This window comes from Dipodomys merriami, unplaced genomic scaffold (assembly GCF_024711535.1).
Source record: "Dipodomys merriami isolate MVZ:Mamm:240054 unplaced genomic scaffold, mDipMer1.0.p SCAF_9, whole genome shotgun sequence".
Lineage (NCBI taxonomy): Eukaryota > Metazoa > Chordata > Mammalia > Rodentia > Heteromyidae > Dipodomys > Dipodomys merriami.
The window spans coordinates 39,470,323-39,491,084 of NW_027206512.1; the positions used below are offsets into that span (position 1 = coordinate 39,470,323).

At 33.3% G+C, this 20,762-nt stretch overlaps 1 protein-coding gene across 1 annotated transcript in view; it reads left to right on the plus strand.

Moving 5' to 3' along the window:
• The window catches only part of Gabrg1 (gamma-aminobutyric acid type A receptor subunit gamma1), a 69,294-nt gene that overhangs the window by 22,475 nt on the left and 26,057 nt on the right, over positions 1-20,762 (plus strand). The window contains exons 2-4 of the mRNA XM_070012238.1: positions 508-656; positions 8,124-8,191; positions 20,157-20,377. Of these exons, the coding sequence (XP_069868339.1) occupies positions 508-656; positions 8,124-8,191; positions 20,157-20,377 (438 nt within the window). The remainder of the gene's footprint in view (positions 1-507; positions 657-8,123; positions 8,192-20,156; positions 20,378-20,762) is intronic.

Consider the following 20,762-nt stretch of genomic DNA (forward strand, 5'->3'; position numbering starts at 1 on the left):
CCCCCGACTCCCTTCCCCGCCAATTTGTAAGGTTCATTTCCAACATGGCGTCTTGTGAATATCGCTGTTGCACTGGTTCACCCTCTGTCCTTTGTCTCACCATTTTGTTATTCCCCTTCCTTTCCCAAAATCAGATAAACTTCTTTGTGTGTGCTGATCCTGGGACTGGAACTCAGGGCCTTGTGTTTTCACTCAGCTTTTTCTTTCTATGGCTTGGACCATGTCTCCAATTTGAACTTCTTACTGGTTAGTTGGAGATAAGAATACTGAGAATTTGTCTATCCAGGCTGACTTCAAATTGTTATCCTCAAATCTCAATCCCTTTAAGTAACTAGGATTACAGCTGGGATCCACTGATGCCCAGCTTTGGAAGTAACTTTTTACAATGTTATTTATTCTTTCATAACATATAATAATTGTAAACTAATTTTATCTGTATCTATATATATATAATTCATGTCTGATTAAATTTTTATTATTTGATTCAATTGTTTTGCAATTATTTAGTGTTGATAAGGCAGACGATGAGGATGATGAAGATTTAACAGTGAATAAAACATGGGTCTTGGCACCAAAAATCCATGAAGGAGATATCACCCAAATTCTCAACTCACTGCTGCAGGGTTATGACAACAAACTTCGACCAGACATTGGAGGTACGTTTCAGTTAACATTCTGAGATTTTAATGACCATGAGTAGTAACTTCACTTATGGTATTTGTGGGGTCTCCTTCTCCTTCTCCTTCTCCTTCTCCTTCTCCTTCTCCTTCTCCTTCTCCTTCTCCTTCTCCTTCTCCTTCTCCTTCTTCTTCTTCTTCTTCTTCTTCTTCTTCTTCTCCTGCTCCCCCTCCCCCTCCTCCTCCCCTCCCCCTCCCCCTCCCCCTCCCCCTCCCCCTCCCCCTCCCCCTCCCCCTCCTCCTCCCCCTCCTCCTCCTCCTCCTCCTCCTCCTCCTCCTCCTCCTCCTCCTCCTCCTCCTCCTCTTCTTCTTCTTTGCTGGTCCTGGGGCTTCAATCTCAGGACCTGGGTATGTTCTTGAGCTCTGCCGCTCAAAGCTACCACTGCTCTATCATTTGAGCCAATTTTTTAGTGGGTAATTGGATATAAAAGTCTAAGTTTCTTTCTTACCCAGGTTAGCTTTTACCACATCATGAACTTCAGATCTCTGAGTAGCTAAGAATACACGCATGAGCCACAAGTACTGGAATCGATACTATTTGCATATTTTATCTCATATTTTTGGACTATCTGATGTTTACTGTGTTGCTAAATAGTTGGAATCATGAGTGTCTTTGAGAATTTCCCAATCCAAAGTGATTGGGTAAATGTGAACATTTGTAATGTCAATCAGTTTTAAAACTAACATTATAAAATTTGCTGCTTTAGAGTTTTAATAAAACTTCCTGAAAGGATGAATAGTGCTTAATAAAAATGATAATATATGAAGGCTAGTGGGAGTTCAAGTTTTGTGCCAATACACACTGTTTTAATTAATATAACTTATGATGATGAAACTACTGGAAATAATAAATTTCATTTAAGATTTTTACTCTCAATAGATTATAATTATGTATAAACTTTATATATAATTACATTTTAAATTCTCCCCCATGATATAAAACAACAACACGAGATTTTATTGAAAATTAATTAAATCTATAATCCATATTTTTAACATATGGAAATTGTCATACCAGAGTTCTGAACATTATATATTTCTCCAATTATATACTCAATTTTTAAAATTATGTGTCCTATAAAGATGTTATAGAAAACCTGTTAGATCTATTTTGGAGTATTTGACATAAGAATTTTTTTAAATACTTTCTAGTCACATAATATAAGATAAAATATAAAATATACTGTAAGTATAAAACATAATATAAAATATTTTATGTGCTTATTTTCAGAAGTATTATATTAAACTTTTTCATTTTCATTATTGTAAGTTTCCCCTGGATTTTTATAATATAGAAGAACTGATTATTTTTCTAATAATAGATATTTGCTTCTTTTTTCCCCAATTATACATTTTTATTTCATACCCTTTGGCTGGGACTAGATTACGATAATGATCTTGAGTCATCCTGTTCAACATAAATTCTTAACTCATTGCTTCAATGTTAAAACAAAAAACTTCCTGTGTTTATAGATGCCCTAACATCTGCAAATGAGTTTTTTCCCTACCTGTTCATCTCTATGTGTATCTAAGATGGATGCTATATTTCTTCTTCTATCCTTAGAGAAGTTTTTGGAAATATGTTGACTTAATGCTTTAGGGGGAAAGATTGATAATAGTTTAACATTTTAAGTAGATATCCAAATATTTAGACTTTCTTCTTTTCTTTGTTGTGATTATTTAAAATTGGCAAATAATTTTTCCATTAAATTTCAAGTTTATAATGTTAAACAGCTTTATACTTTGTAAAGTTTTAATATTTCAGATCTGAGGGTTTTTTCCTATTTCTTATTCTTGTACTAGTGATCTGTTCCTTCACTTATAAGTCAATCATGAATGTTTTAAATTTTGTTGGTATTGTTTATTCACATTTTGGCTTTATCAATTTTCTATAATTTTAAAATTAAAAAAAAAATTTCTGCTGGTTTATTGGAGATAAGCGTCTCACAGCCTTTCCTGCCCGGGTTGGCTTTGAACCTCGATCCTCAGATCTCAGCCAGCTGAGTAGCTAGGATTACAGGTGTGAGTCACTGGCACCCAGCCAGAGAACTAATTTTTAAACTGAAAGTAAAAAACAAAATCAATGTGTAACAGGATGTAAAATGAGCAGCCATGAATCAATAATCTCCTAAACTATAGTTAATTTTTTAAATATTTTATTTTATTTTATTTGTGAACATACTGTACAGAAGGGTTACAATTACATGGGCAGGATAATGCATACATTTCTTACCAAGCATAAGAAAACAGTATGTACCTCATGAAATTTTAATGTTAAATATTATGCTTAAGAAATAGAATAAGTATCTGAATAAATCTTTTACATGCATTGGGATAGGATCAAATAAATATGAAGAAGATACCCACCCCCTTTGTTGTATTAGAAAAGTCAAAGTTAAGAAGATGTCAATTCTCATAAAGTTGATTTACAAATTTAACACAATCCTCATACAAATATCAGCTTATTACTGTGAGGATAAATGTGTTGGCAGTAAGTTGATATATTAAAACAAACATGTAAGGGCCTGAAAAGGAAAAACAAACCATATTTATGAGGTAAGTCAGATCTTATATGACATTACTGCACATGTTTTCACCTCAATAAAATATTAAACCTTTGCTTCTGGTGTATTGTGGTGGCATATACAAGAAAAATAGACTAGAGGGAACAAAAAAAGAAATAAATAAATGTCAGAACACATGATAAAGTTAACATCACCAGTAATAATGGCAAAAAAAATGACTTTACTATACCTAATGCTGATGTCAATAGAACAGGAATTTGGAAAAGATGAAAAATTAGATTCAGACTTTATGGAAGTGGCACTGTGGCTCAAGTAGTAGATCACTAGCTGAAGATCTGAGAGACAGTGCCCAGGTCCAGAGTTCAAGCCCCATGACTGACCAAAAAAAAAAATAGTTCTCTGACTTTTCAAAATATACTCTAACAGCATATACAAATAATTTTAAAGCAAATTCAGATGCAATTAATTGTGACCTCTAATTACATTAACCAATTGTCTTGCATATTTAATGCTCTAACACAACATATATTTGTCACTTAGTTTTAAACTTTACTCATGATATTTTATTCTTTAATCTTCATCAACAAATATTATAATTTTTCAGTGTTAACTATTTCTTTTCCAGTTCTGGGAAATGTAACCAAAGCCTGAAGCTTATACTATTCTGCTTCAGCAATATCCCAACTCCTTTAACTTTTTCTTTCATTTTGAGATAGGGTTTCTCTAACTTTTTGGAGGCTGACTTGCTCTCATAATCTCTTGTCTCCACCTACCAAGTAGCTGTGATAACTAAAGGCATGTAACATCATATTTGGCCCCATTATTCTATTTTGTTTATGTTTCCTTAGTCATTTCTTATTTCAGGAGAAAATTTGAAGACAGTAAAATTTTGAAGTAGTTTAATGTTGAAAATTAGGCTTGTCTTTGATCCCTCTTTTTGATTAGCACAGATTAGCTATAAACAAAACCTGTATGTCAGGCTTTATTTCACTGGTGTTTCTTTTAATAGTCTATTTCATTGGTCATTTCCTGTGTGCATTAGTTTTGAGACATTTGTTAGCTCTTGTCATTTATCTCATTTTTATTTCTGGAGGCCATTGTGAATTTTTTTTTATTTTTCAATGGAATAATTTTGCTAGAATATGTTTCAGAATTGTTCAGGTTGAATAACATTTTCCCAAATACCTGATAATTCTTTATGTAATGAAATTTCAACTTTCTGTCAACTATATGAAGATTTGTTATCATAGTTACCCATGAATTTATTTTGTACTACAGGGTTGGATATTTATTGAATTCTACCATATTGACATTCTTTTCTAAAATTTCATTTATTTATTTATTTATATTGTAAAGGTGATATACAGAGAGTTTACATTTACATGAGTCAGATAATGAGTACATTTCTTTTTGAACAGTATATTGACTTTCTTGATGGATTCCAATTATTGGAATGTTAATCCCTTTGCCTGTCTTGGCTTTGCACAATTTGTTCCCTTACATCTTATTGGATTTATCTTCTTACTATTTGTTTCCCCTGATTATTCCTAATTGTAATGAACTAATTAGAGATAATCCTGTAACTGGCTTCTTTCTAATTTTTTCTTTAAATTTTATCAATTATACATTCAATTCTCCTTCTATGTTTAGAGATAAAGTGTTTTTCTCCTGCTCAGTTTTCATCCCATTGGGAATTAATCTACTTCTATTCTGGTGCGGTGTGTAAAGCAGAGTATTTAAACTCACATCACAGAAAGAGGCCGACCTAAACAATCCCAAGTCATTTCTACCTGCTTTCTCTGTGTGAAAAATATTATTAGTTGTGGCAGGATGTGAATTTCCCATTCATTGTAAGACAACTGTAAAGAAAGGATTTAGATTTCCATGTGGCTGATGGATTAAACATATTCTGTTGCCAGCATTAAAGACATCATTTAATGAACTTGGAGTGACCATTTCTTTAGCTATCTTTTTTTCTGATTTTCAACTGAAATTTAGTTTTCCTTTCTGAGCATTATCAAATTCTACCTCTCTGTGCATTTGGTCTGAGAAAAACATAGCACTGAGAAATAGTATTTTCTTAGCTTCCAAGAAGTCTTAATTTTAAATAATTTTAATTTCAAGTATTATTCATAGTAAAATCAAAGTGACAATGAATCATTATAAAGGAGAAGTTATATAGATTTCTGTTTTTTTCCTTCACATTATATATTCAAAGCCTATAGTTACCACTTGTAGTATCAACATTAATCTGAAATATTTTATTTTTCATTTGGGCCTTCAGATTAAAGTATCAGATCAAATATCAGCCCAAAGTTATATAAAACAACTAATAAACGTTCACAGTTTAGAGATATATTGAACTCTTAAATTTCATATCTTTATATTATTGATTAGCTCAACAGTCTTTATATCCTGTTAAGGTTATTGATTTTTATTCCATGTAGCTTAGGCACTAATGCCACATTCAATATTTTTCTAACATGCATGCATAGATTCATCTTGTATCAAATAAGAAATGTTGAGAGCAAAGACTAGGGTAGATCATCATATCTAAAACGTGCTACATTTTAAAAATGACAAATAGATCCTGTAAATATAAGAATTCTTAAGAATCTTATATTTTCCACTGTTCAGCCTATACAGTGCACAATAAAATCAGGAGCTCAGTACTTGTTGATATGTTACTCAAAAAATCAAATTATTTAAGATTGGGTTGTAGCTTAAACTAATTTTAATTGCTTGTAACTTATAATAAATATACTTACAAATGGAAATAAACAGCTTATTGTTTTGTTGTTAATTGGCATTCATAAAAATTATTCTGTAAATCTAGCTGTAATTAGCTTAATTATATAATTATTGCCTTTTGTTTAGTCAGAAATAAATTACAAATATTTAAGTAACTCATCTCAGAAATAATTACCTAATGTCAATCACAAAATCTTTTTATCAATCATGGGCTGTACTTTTATTTAAGATGTTTAATTGAGGTTAGCAGGCTGAATTGCTTTTTTTGCTTATTATGTCAGTCTGAAAGTTTATACTTTTCTATATTGAAACTATATCTAACAAGATTATTTTTTCTTCTCAAAAAAATAAATATAAGCCGGGTGCTAGTGGTTCACTCCTGCAATGCCAGATACTGAGGAGACTGAGATCTAAGGTACATCGTTCAAAGCCAACTAGGCTTTAAGATTCTTATCTCCAATGAACAACCAGAAAATAGGAAGTGGAGCTGTGGCTCAAAGTGGTAGAGTACTAGCTTTGAACAAAAGAGTTCAGGGACAGCATCTACACCCTGAGTTCAAGCCCCATGACTACCACCACCACCACCAACAAAAATAAATACAACATACAATATTTATTTTTTGTCTGAGAAAAACAACAACAAAAGAAGAAAATAAACCCCACTCTGTTAATTAGAAATGTCTTCCTGTGTTTCACTTTTTTATTTCAAAAAAAATTTTTCAATATTGTTTTGGAGCTTCCTCTATGCACTGTTCTACAAGATATCTAAGATATTGCTAAGATAATGCTCCAAAATTTGATAGTTTGGAATCTCTGCAAGATTCCTTTTTTAAAAAAAGCGAATTTGGAGAGAATAGGGCTGCACAGATGCCTAGACTGGCTAGCTTGGAGGATGAGGGTCTGCACTCAAGTCAATCATGGGAAAGCAGACGAAAGTTTAAAAAGGGAAAGTGAGCAAACATGATTGAAACTATGCTGCAAGAGCAAGAAACTTCAATTCCACAGGTAACTTCATGCTTTTCCCTTTATCTTTATCTTTGCCAGTACTGGGTTTTGAACTCAAAACCTTGTACTTGCTTAACTTTCTTGCTTGGCTGCCACTCCACAAGTTACCACCCTAGCTTTATGCTGATTGATTTGGAGGAGAACCTTGAACTTTTCTGTCCAGGATGAGTCTTCTAGGTCTCAGTCTTGTGAATAGCTAGGATTATAGGCAGGGGCCACAAACCATAGGCAGGTGACAATCTTTAAAGTTAAATCAGGTGAGATAAATAAATCAGATTAATTATGTCATAGTTATAAATCATATCTGCATATTTACAGCAATAATATCTTAAGATGCAATAAATAAGACCCACAGGGATACAATATACTCTACATGAATTAAGTAATGTCTTAGATGTGAACCAATTCTTGATTATCTTAAATAATATCATAATAAAGACAGGAAGGGGGTATGTACATATATTTATTAGGCTCCTCACAGGAGCCTAAACATGAAAATATTTTATTTTCATAATAAATATTGTGCCTTTTTATTCTGTTCACTATACTGTAATTTTAGTGAGTGTTTTTGACTGGATTGTGCTGGTTCACAATACATATTTATTATGTATTTTTCAAACTTTGATATTCTGTGATGTTTACATGTTGTCTTTAAATCTGCCATTTCAGGAATACCTACAGCTTGAACATTTGAAAAAGTTACAGATCAAGGCTTATTTTTTTTTCTCCAAGAAGAAGAAAGAAGTTAAACATTTACCAGCTTAGAGCTGATAAATATGAAGTAGAATGAGATACTCTTATTCATCATCACTATTATTATTATTATTATTATCCAAAGTCCTATAACAAATTCATAATAGATTATTTAGCATATTTTTAAAATTAGATTACTTACTGTAGGTGGAAAGTTTGGACATTTTACTATTTTTAGGTTGTACCATTGATTTTTTTAAATAAAAAGCTAAACATATGATTGATTTATGAGTAGCTATATGATTGATAGGCAAAACTAAATCATCATTATTTATATGTACTATGCTTTTGCATTTTATTATGAGTTGTTTTACAGTTGAGATAGTGAAAGGTTAGGAGTTAGCATTTACTTAAATTAATTTTATAAACAGCTGCAATAATATTGTCTGTTCTTTTTGTTGGTATTTTGCAGTGAGGCCCACAGTCATAGAAACTGATGTTTATGTCAACAGCATTGGACCAGTGGATCCCATAAACATGGTGAGTAAGGAATATTAAAACTATACAGCTTCTTGGTATATACCTTCATATTAAAATAACTGACTGATTTCTAATAGTGGACTCTGAGTAAATTAAGGTTAACACATGCAATTTCTATGTGCCAGGTACTGGTAACAGGAACTAAAATGATCGGCTATCTCAGAACTAATACCTTCTTACTTCAGATTGTTAGGTTTGGCAGGACAATTGCAAGGTACAAATAATGAACTTCTGATCCATCAAGAGTGAATCCTTGAGAACATCTGGACAAAGTAAATCAGAAGGCCCAAGATGGGAAAGGATCTGATGAAAGAAAAGTCAAGTCTAATTAGAGAGCTCAACTTCCTAAAAAGACCAGATGGATTTCCACCAGTTCAATGGCAGTGAGATATAAAGGGCAAGGTAATGAACTGAGGTGAAAGCGATATTTAAGGGCCTTACTTAGGATCATCTTCTAAGCAATCAAATTGGAAGTTCATGTGTTACATATACATAACATATACATTGCTTTCCACTGGATAACACACATGAGCAAAGTTTTTCATCAGAGAATGTCCTGGATAAATTTACATTTTTAGTACATTGCTCAAAAAATTATAGAAGACATATAATAGCTAGAAAAATTAGGTAAGTGGTTGCATTTGTCTGGAAAGTAGACACCCAATGTAATAATTAAAAGTAATAGTAGCATATTTTTAAAAGTATTAGGTGACAATGAGATGTACAAGTCGTTATATCAAAAAACGAACTTTACAACCTTGGTGGTGGGGGGAGGAGGCTTGGGGTGGGGGACAGGGGGATGATGGGAAGGGATGGGAAAGGAAAAAAAAGGAGGAGGCTACAATGCTTGATAAGAAATGTACTCATTATCTTGCCCATGTAATTGTAACCCCTCTGTAGAGTATTTTCACAATAAAAAAAATTAGGTGAAATTTTAGACCTTGGTGACACATTGATTGTTCATAGGCTGATTACATTGTATGGAATTGAAGAGACTGCAAATGAACGAGTCATTATTTGGGATAGGGGAAACAGGAATGTACAACTTAAATGATAAGCTTGGAATCAGGAAGATATTCCACAGTTGTTTAATTCCTATGGCTACTATTCAGGGTAGATATTATACACATAAATCAGGGAGGGGAAGGAACAAGTGGTATATGACGTATCTTAAAATCTCAAAAATACATGATATCATCTCAGAGACTATCTATTTTATGAGGAATCTAGGGCTGAAAAACAGATGGTATTATTATATATGTATGTGTGTGTGTGAGTGTATAATCCAGGGGTCATAGAATAAAAGGGATTGTCTAGGAAGGGATCAGTGAGAGGGGAAAAGGAGGGAATAATGGGTGGTAAAGATGATAACACACACATATATAATTTTCATTATACACATGAACATACATGACATATATTTTATATGTGTGTGTCAGCCTAGTGAAACTCACCAAATGCTAGTTGAAGAAGGGAGGAGGAAAAATAGGAGGAAAAGCAATATGGAGGAAAGGCTGAATTTGTTCACGCTACATTGTGTACCTGTATGGAAACATTGCAATGAAACTTCCTCATTACAAATATTGGCTCAAAAATTAAAAGTAATTAGCACAGGAGGAAGAAAGAGCAATATGTAAAAGTGCATACTGTCAAAAATGAAAGCAATGGAAGAGGAACCTGGAAGATTTTTATTTTTACAAAATGAGAATGAAGAGAGAGGAAATCATAATGAACTGCAGATATATATGACATTCAATACAAAATTGACTAAATCAGACACACTTATATTAGGATGAAATTCAGTAGAACAGGAATAAGTGATGAATTGAACATCATCTGAGATCCTCGAAAGTTGTCTCTTATCCAAACTTTTTGTTACAGAGACCTAAAGATATTTATGGGTATTGCAGGGAGAGTCACACAATCAAAGACTGGCTTCAGGGTACTGGTAGTGAGAATTGCAGACTTAATATTTCACAATACTAATTTTAATCATTTAACCTAAGAGAAGACAAGATAAAGAGTATAGGCTTAACCAAAGTATAGTTAGAAAGAGCTCTACTGTTCTACAGCCTAAGATAGGGTATATTTCAACAAGATAGGAGACATTTCGTAAAGAACTGCCAGAAAAATTCAGTTTCCCAATGAACAATGGAAAATATCTAAAGTAGAAATTTGAATCATGTTTAGCTAATCTACGAATTGCGTACTATTTTATTGTCATATTGTAGTCTATAAATACTTTTATTTTTATGCCATATCTCTCCTATCCTACAAGTGCCTAACATGGAAAGAAGAAAAGGAAAGGAATGAATGTCACACATTAGGAACGTATCTAAATCTCTGAAAGCAGAAATAGTAAATGTGAATACAAGTTTGGAGAGAAAATAAAGATACCAATCCAAACCAAGGGAAGAAATTTCCAGTATGTTTTGATCTCAGCTCTACCTGGAGCAAATTCTATGCAAACTATTGATTTTTCTAAAGAAAAAAGCATTTAAAATACCTGGCTGTAATAATATTAGATCCTTAACATTGATCAGACTTCAGAAATTAATGTATTGCTAAATGTTAATTCTTTTCTTTAAAAAATTACAGTGCTCAGTTTGTAAATAAGCAATGCCTGAAGAAAATAAACCAGTATGGTACATACATGGAGGTCTTCATTTCCTGAATTACATTTTTTATTTGGGGATTTTGTTTTTTAGTTTTCCTGAATTTGTTAATGATGTAACATAGTCACTAAAATTAAAGAAAAATAGGGGTTGAAGCTGTGTTTGTGTTTGGGAACCATGTCAACAGGAATGGCTTCCAAGAGGCTTTTATGACAATCTTTTTCCATAAAAGATTCATGGTAGTAAATATTGCATTTTTTTCCAAACAGGCAAATTACATACTTGTACCCTTGGACAGTGATAGCTTTTAAAAATGTAATTAAGTGAAATTGTTGCTGAAACTAATGATACTAAAATACATTAAATTAAAAAAAAACTAAGTGGAACAGTTAACAATCTTTATTAAGGAGAAACACTTTCATACTAGGGATTAATAATAATGTTATGTAGAGATGAGTTTAGCTAAATAGTGCATGGAATTTAAAATTCACTTTTCATAAAATGAGCAAAATTGCTTTGAATATAAGTGTAATCAAGTAAGGAATCTTGAATATAATTAAGTAAAAGAGTAGTATTTTTTTTCTTTATCTCATTAACTACTCAGAATTTAAGTGACTGGAAGGAAGAAAACTAATATATTGATTTAACTATATCATTCTTTTATATCAAATTTTTAGTTGATCCAAAATTGGTGATTCTTATAAAGCTTGCCTACATAAAATAGATTTCTTTTTTTTTGGGTCCGGTCATGGGGCCTGAACTCTGGGCCTGGGCGCTATCCCTCAGCTCTTCAGCTCAAGGCTAGCGCTCTACCACTTGAGCCACAGCGCCACTTCCAGCTTTTTTCTTTTTGCTTATGTGGTGCTGTGAAATCGAACCCAGGGTCTCAGGCATGCAAAGTAAGCACTCTACCACTGAGCCACCTTCCCAGCCCCCTTAAAATAGATTTCTATAGATTACTTTTACACCTAAAATAATATTACCTAATAGGATATGCTTTTCTTTTCTTATTTTAAAGTTAAAACAATTGTTTTAATCTTAGTGTCCCTATGAAAAGATAGGCTGTTTGATAGTTATAAAATGAAGGAGCCAGATGCTGATGTCTCGTTACTCACTTAGGGGCTGATGTGTTAGGATGGCTGTTTGAAGCCAGCCCTGGTAGGAAAATTTTGGAGATTGTTTTTTTTTTTTTTTTAAGTTCTTTTAATTGTGAAAATACGTACAGAGGGGTTACAATTACATGAGCAAGGTAATGAGTATATTTCTTATCAAGCCTCCTCCTTTGTTTCTCCTTACCATCTTGCCCCACCAAAGATGTAAAGTTCGTTTTTTGACATAACGACTTGTACATCTCATGGTTGCAATGGGTCCACCTGTATCCCTATTTAAACAATTTGTTTTTCTCCTCCCCTCCCCAAATTATACAAACATCAAATACAATGAAAGCAAGGGTTGTACCATGAGGAAGGGACATACAAAGCAACATATCTCTAATAAACTACTCAGAAAAAGCTGGAAGATGTGATATGGCTCAAGTGGTAGAGCGCTTGCCTTGAGCACCAATGGGCTCATGAACAGCAGCCAGGCCTCAAGTTCAAACCCCAGGACTAGGAAAAAAAAAAGAATGACTGTGCCAGACTGTACCAGTACCAGTCAACATAGATCATTTTATTAATTCTTACCTTGGAAAGTCATAGTTAAAACAAATAACAGATGAAAGAAAGAAGACTAAAAGAGTAACAGTGAAGTTTTTCAATCATGTTTATGTACTGATTAAAGCAATCTTAAATCTAAATAGATAAGCATATGTAATCAGCACTGAGGGCAAGGAAATGTTATTAACAGGAATTAAACTGGAATGAGAGCATTATCATTAACCTCTTCATTCTTCTGGTACCCTTGAGTATCTGTCTCATCGTTGGCAGTTTACTTTCGGATTAGCAAGTAAACACTGTGAGGTTTCAGCAATTCTCTATATCAAATGAGAATCAGTGAAAGGTGTAGGAGGTTCAAGATGATATTATAGGTGTCTAACCACACAAGATGAGTAAGACAAACTGCAAAAATTGGACATTTTAGCTGTGATTTATAGCTGGGTTTACTTGTAGCAACTGCTTACTCTTGTACAGTATAATATTAAGGGATTGTTAATATAGGATCTTTGAAAATAAGGAACAAAAAGAAAATAGCTTACACATAGAAGATACTATTTTTCTTTCATTTTGAGGAGCGGTGTACTTCATGCAATTGGCTCTGATATCCTGGGGCTTGATTTCTCTCTATCTCTTTGTCCCTCATCTTTCTCATACCCATTCTGTATTTTTGTCCCTGCTACTAAATTTATGGAGATAAAGCTTTAGGCATAGTTTTTGTATATCAAAGAAGAAAACTATTCCTTTTATTGGAAACAATCACTCTTTCTCAGTTACATTAACTTAAAAAAATTATGAACAGCAAAAGCAGCATGCTAACCATGATTTTCCTGTCTAGAACACAGAGTTAAACTTGTGACAAAGTAGAACTCTGACATGATTTCTTCATACCCTGTAACCACTATTCTTGACCAGAATACTTAAATTCTCACTGCAACCCACATGTCACCAATGTGTCACAGTTGTCTCACTGGGTTATCTAAAAGTTCATCTAATATTTTGTAGATAATTAAAAGACAAGCATGGTGATTCATACTTGTAATCCCAGCATCTAAGAGGCAAAGGCAGGAGAATGGCAAATTAGAGATTACATTGTGAAATTTTTCTCAAGAAGGCATGATAAATACCTGATCATTAGGGGCTGGGAAGGTGGCTCAGTGGTAGAGCACTTGCCTTGCACACATGAGGCCTTGGGTTCAATTCCTCAGCCAGCACCACATAAGCAAAAAGAAAAAAGCCAGAAGTGGCGCTGTGGCTCCAGTGGTAGAGCTCTAGCCTTGAGCTGAAGAGCTGAGGGATAGCGCCCAGGCCCAGAGTTCAGGCCCCACGACTGGACCTCCCCCCCCAAAAAAAATACCTTATCACTAACTAATAACAAAATGATTGTTATTCTGTTATCTATTACTGAGTAGGCCTTAAATACCTAGCTAGAGTTTTAGGTCATACTTTGGAAATGTCTTTGATCTAACACTTGTTTTGAGCTTTATAAACAAATGTGAAATTGAACAATTAAGCTTGCTGAGGTTGGTGTGGGAAGATGGAAGAGGAATAAGAGACCAGAACACAGGCACAGGCAATGGCTTAGATCTAGGTGCTTTGGGTGAATATTTGGACATATCAAAATGAAAATACCCATTACAATTAATTGACACTAATAATTATGGGGTATTTTTAATGTGAGAAAAAATGTGGTTTAAGTATTTTGGCTTTTGACATAATGGGAATTGGGAAATAGAATAATGAAAAATGCATAAACAATAGTGAGCATTGGGGTTTCTATTCAACCTTGTGATAGACTCAATAAATTCCAACATATAATACTAAGACACAGAAAGCAAATGCTTTACAACAACAATGGCAACAACATCTCCCCTGAAACAGACTTAAGATGCTATTGTTAAATTCCATAAATTGGTTATAACATAAATATTGGAGCAGGTGTGATATGGACCATTTTAATGTATCTATCCTAATAGTGTTCTGTCTTGTTTGGACAACCTGGTTGGAAGGCAAGAAATATATTTTCAATATAGTTTAATCATAAGTGCACAAACATTTTCCTTGTGAAGTCTTAGTTAAAAATGAATAATGAAATAACACTGAAGACACAGAATGACTAACCTAGCTCTCTAGTACTGAACCTTAGTGTGGCATCTGTTGCACATGTGGGTGGAAAACAAAATTTCTTATTGATGATATGGCTTCTGTAGGAAGCAGATCTCATAGGAATATTAATGTTCCACTGTGGAAAATTTCTTACATTGGGAAAAACCTAGTAAAAGAATATAGTTTAGACATATGGTGATGCTGACTTTCCTAACACATACTTTATAATTAAGAAGCAATGATCTGTGCAAGTACTACTCATTTATTCCTTTATTCGCAAACCCACTCAAATATTCTAGAGAGACAACAAAAATGTATGCCATGAAAATAGAGAATACAAAATAAATATGACCATGAAGTAACTTACCAAAAGTTGTAATTAGGAAAATATGAATTTCATTTCTCTAGTTGGAAACCTCATGCCTCATATGGGTTATCTCTTTGATATTGAGGAGGGTTAAATTTGAAGAGTTCATGGTCAGAATTTCCTGTATTATCTAAATCTTTGAGAGTTTCTTCCTTTTATCTCAATGAGAGTGAAAGAAATAATGAAAACACAAGAAAGCTTGAAAACTACGTAATGCACTCTAGACAACCAACAAGAATGAGGTGAAGAAACTTTTTTTGATTAAATGAAAGATTCCTGCATGCAGATTTTAATTTTAATACATAAAAACATGAGAATACTTTTCATGTAGTAACAGTAGTAGGCTTAGTGAAATTTCATGTTTTTAAGAGTTGTATCCAGGAGCTGGGAAGGTGGCTCAGTGGTAGAGCGCTTGCCTTGCATGCCTGAGGCCCTGGGTTCGATTCCTCAGCACCACATAAGCAAAAAGAAAAAAGCCAGAAGTGGCACTGTGGCTCAAGTGGTAGAGCTCTAGTCTTGAGCTGAAGAGCTGAGGGACAGTGCCCAGGCCCAGAGTTCAGGCCCCACGACCGGACCCCCCCCCCCAAAAAAAAGAGTTGTATCCAAAATTATTTCATGGACATGTGGACATTTTTGTCACAAACTAATTTTACTAAGTTGATTGTGTTTTTATGTGATAGCTAGGTTTTAAATATAAACCACATAAATTATGCCTAAAGTGTGTCACACATTACTATTCTTACCAAAAATTGCTTCCTTTCCAGTCAATATTAAATTTCAGCAAAGGTGGAGGGTGATTAAAGTGTAAGACAAATACACCTATATCTTAGTAGGTTGAATGACTTATTTCACATCCAAAGTTAGTGCCCTCTGACTTTCAATCATTATTTTCTTGGAACTTGTCTGAGTAGCTGTTAAATCTTCAGAACAGATCACTTAGTTCAGAAAAAAAATGGAAAAGGACAAGAAACTATGAAAGTGAATATTGAGTGTATTACTTTCTTCCAACTGGATATGAATTAAAGTGTACTGACAGTAGAGTAAGAGATGACTCAAGCATATCAACTTGCACAGAAAAACTTGAGACAACACTTGTCTTCCTTTTCCCCTGTCTAGAAATTAAATACTTGGATGTTTTTGCCAAGGCTTTCCAAATCTATGATTGTCTATTCTACCTGCTGTAGCTCAGCTCTTCAGCTCAAGGCTAGCGCTCTACCACTTGAGCCACAGCGCCACTTCCGGCTTTTTTCTTTTTGCTTATGTGGTGCTGAGGAATCGAACCCAGGGCCTCAGGCATGCATGGCAAGTGCTTTACCACTGAGACACCTTCCCAGCCCCAGCTGTACTTTTTTTCTACATATTTTCATTATCTTAGTATTCTATTATTTAACCTTTTGGCCTATATTTGACAATGTAATTAGACAGGCTTGGTGAAAGATTAATTTTGAAGTGGTTAAACCAGATGAGGATCAAACTTCATGTAAGTGTGCACCTATATTAATTTCTTAAATAGACTTTGAAAAGACTATAAATTTATTTATAGTCAACCTAGCAAGAACACTAAAAATGTAGAAAAAGGATGATGATGCACATTTTAATACTTGAAATTTGATTTAACTTATAAATTAGGAGGACAAGCTCTTTTGCATTTATTCATTAATGCTATTGTATTAAGGTGATAAATTAAATTGGCTCTCAGATGTTAATTGCACTCTTGTTTCTTTCAAAATGATATCCTCCTAGATATTATACCTATTCTGAGATCTATTTCTTACTTATTATACTTATTATTCTGCTGATTATAACCTTTAACCATGAACACACAATGTACAAGCACACAGTTTGATCCTTTTCAGATTACACTAATAGCAATAGTAAATGAAATTGAATTCTTTGATTACATATAAAATGGCACAGACTTTAACTTTGCTATCTCAGTGAGATATTTATTAAGGATTAACAATTTTAAAAGACTTGAGAGAATTAGCCTCTGCAGGACTTTGAGAAAAATGGATTATCAAGACACATGCTCTATTCCTTTCTTCTTTTGATCTTACATCAAGGGAGCAATTGTGTGTAGAAAACTATTCATTTTCTACACAATTTTTTGTTCAGGAAATTTTGACCCCTTGCAAACTATAGCATTCCAGACAGTGATGAGGATATTTATAATTGGGCATTCTAAAGAAAATTCTTGGCTGGGGCTTGAGATCAGTGATGAAGTGCTTACCTTGATGGCTATGGCTTTGATCTTTAGCACTGGGAGAAACAGAAGGTCCTGGCTGCTATGGAGCATTATGTGCATATGCTTATAAAATTTTAATCCTTGACAAATAGTTCTTAAATATGCCAGTTAGGAAGCCTGAAGCACTGTCTACCTTCCAGGTAACATGAGATCTACTCTATCAACCAATGTTGGTTATTTGCCAAGTCATGATCCTGGCTGGTAATTTACACAGTTACAGCTATTTGATTCCATCCACAAATTAATTTTGACAGATAACATTTTGATTCTTCCAGATAAAATTGGTGAAATGTTCTTTCCAGGATATGTCATAGAATAAATAAGAATATTCTCTATTTACATTCACTGTTTTCTTTTTTAAAATTTTATTCTCAAGGTGATGTACAGATTGTTTACAGGTACATAAGTAAGGTAGTGATTACATTTCTTGTCTAACTTGGTACCCCTTTCCCCATTTTCCTCCTTCCCTCCCACATTAACTATTTTCTTATCTTTAGCACAGTTGCACAGTTAGTCTATGAACAGTTAAGCTTTTGTGTCAAGTGAAGAAACTATTCAGAAAAATCATCATTGATTCTGAATAAATCAATAAGGATATCTGACATAAGGAAGAAGCCAGAATAGGGATTAAGCATGATTAAGAAAGTTTTTCCACAAGATTTAAGGTGGGGTGACATTATATCAGTGATATTGTACTTACACATCTTTCATACCTACTGAAAGCATGCACATAGTCTGCACCTCTCTGTTAGTATTATTGAGATGATTAAGTACCTCTAGCATAAATCTGTTTATCACGTATTATGGAATATGTTTTGCATTATGTTTCAGCTCCAAGTATCCACATTAATGACATCAACCATGTTGTACAGTGGAAGTAAAAGGTTACAAAAGTGCTTTTAATACACAGATTCTGTGCTATTCTACATTACAATGCAAAAGAATCCCAAAAACCCAAATGGTATTTGTATTCCTTTCTAAAATGTTTGATCAGGGCAACAAATATGCAAAGAGTTGGTCATCTATAATAATTTTGTTCACAAAGACTTCACTTCCTCCCCTTCTCTTGCAAAAAGCCATAACTAATACACAGTAGGTGCTAATTGAGTAGATAATTGAAAACTTACGTTCTACCATCACACGAATTATCAATAATACTATATATATGTGGTACAATCTGAGTATAAAACAAATATTTCACATTAAATTATATACCCTTGTTTGAACTTTAAGTAATTAAAATATGTGTGATTTTCCAAATTGCAATATTGCTTGTTTAAAATAGATTGTGTCCTTCTGAATTTATCTAGGAATTTCACTTAGTGCATTATATATATATATATATATATATATATATATATATATATATATATATATTCTGTAGGCAAACTAGAACTTGATTCAACTCTCCTATTAATAAGTTGAATCATAGTCTGTTTACTTATTAACCCCCTGGCACTGTCTTTTAAATTTTTCCTTTGTTAGTCAAACTTCTATTTACATCTCCAGCTCATATAGTAAATATTTTCCTACATTTAAATTGGCCAGTCTCTACTATTATAAACAACTCATATATAACTTCATTTTTATGAGCATAAATTAGTTGTACAAGAGGATGCCATTGTGATATTACCCCACATCCAAATAATGTACCCCATCCACCTCCTCTCCTCCATCACTCTCCTGTATCTCCTTCTCATTTCTCAAAACAATTGCAACAGATTCCCTTGTTTTCATAAGTATCAATAAACTACTTGGACTATATTCATGCATATTGACCTTCTTTGCTGTTTTCCCTGATGGCACCCACCATTCTCAACAGAACCTGTTTTACTTGATTGTCATTCATTGTTTTATTAATGTTTTAGTTACATCAAGGTCTTTCTTTATGGTGCTTCTGAAGTTCATTGGTTGTTCTGGTTAGAATAACTGTCTATGGCCATCTCTTTTCCTGCCCTCAACACATTGTTAACAGCAAGGTCCGTCATGCCATCCTTTTACATAGTTATACTGTATTTTGAAATCTAACTCCTATTTTTTAATTTATTCTTCCTTCCTCTTCTCATGCCAACATTATATACATTACCTTCTGTAGACCTACAGAGTTCCCCATTCTTGTCCATTACTATTTTAAAGATAAATCTTACTGCTTGTAGTATTGAGGTGCTTTGTCAGATGCAAAGGTGGATAATACCTCACAACCTCCTTTCAAGAGTTCATTCAGAATCATGAGAATCTCACTTCATAGTTACTTACTGACTGTCACCTAAATCATAGCTCCCATTTAAGAGCCATTGGATCTCCAAAGCAGCATTGTTTACAGGCAGGATGGCTGAAAGTGCCACACAGTCTGGTAATGGCTCAGGTATAGTTTTTGTGGAGTATCAGCTGTGAGATATGGGAAAGATTCGTGTTTACCTTCCTATTACTCAATAATTACTGAAAATACATACTACACTAGTACATATTTCACAGGATGGTAGGAATACTTGATAACAATAAAATGCAAAACTAGAAGCATAATGTTTGTGATGTTATCATCATGCAATAAGACTGCAGAGAGTTAACCACATTTCAAACTAGTGAATACAAATAAAATTTTGGATAAAGACACTGTAAAAGATTTTAGATAATTTTTAGATATTTGTATTTTAACTTATACTTGTTTTTTTGTGATGTTAGGATGATACAAATGTCACAAGATTGGTATAGCTAACATAAGATAATATCCTTAATAGCTATGTTATGCATCTTATAAAACATTGAAAGCACAGGACAGCTGAAATTATTATAAATCTTGGATTTCACTTTATGTGACTCATATAAATAAGGAAAAACAGAAGGTATGATAAAGACGTTTCTTTTTTGCCAATAAGAGTGTGAGTACATTTGCTTGCAGGAAATTTACAATATAGAAATTCAAATTTTTGAGAAAAAAGTATAACATAGCTGCTTGACTAATGTGCCATTTATATTTCAGGAATACACAATAGATATAATTTTTGCCCAAACCTGGTTTGACAGTCGTTTAAAATTCAATAGCACCATGAAAGTGCTTATGCTTAACAGTAACATGGTTGGAAAAATTTGGATTCCTGATACATTCTTCAGAAACTCAAGAAAATCCGACGCACACTGGATCACAACTCCAAACCGCCTGCTGCGAATTTGGAATGATGGCCGAGTTCTCTATACACTGAGGTAAAATTGCTTTAAAATTTACCAGCTCTCTAATTTATTTTCAACACTCCTTGATTGGCTCTCAAGTTTCCTTCTCCATACTTGAAAATCAGGACCTAGGGAGCTCTTTTTATTTTCTAAAAAAGTCATAAATAAATAAATAATAAAGAATTTGTCTATACTTTTTAAGGGCAGAGTTACTATTATGAAATGATTGCTATGAAAAGATTCAGAAGCAAAGCAGAAAAATTGTTTGATTCTTCTCCATCCGACTACGTTGTAGAATGAATATAATGTCTTTTAACTTATGAAGCAAATTATTGAGAAATTTTTCTGTAAACCCATCCAGCTATAGAATTTTATAATATTCTGTTTTTTGACAGAGCAGTAATATATTTTAAGAATG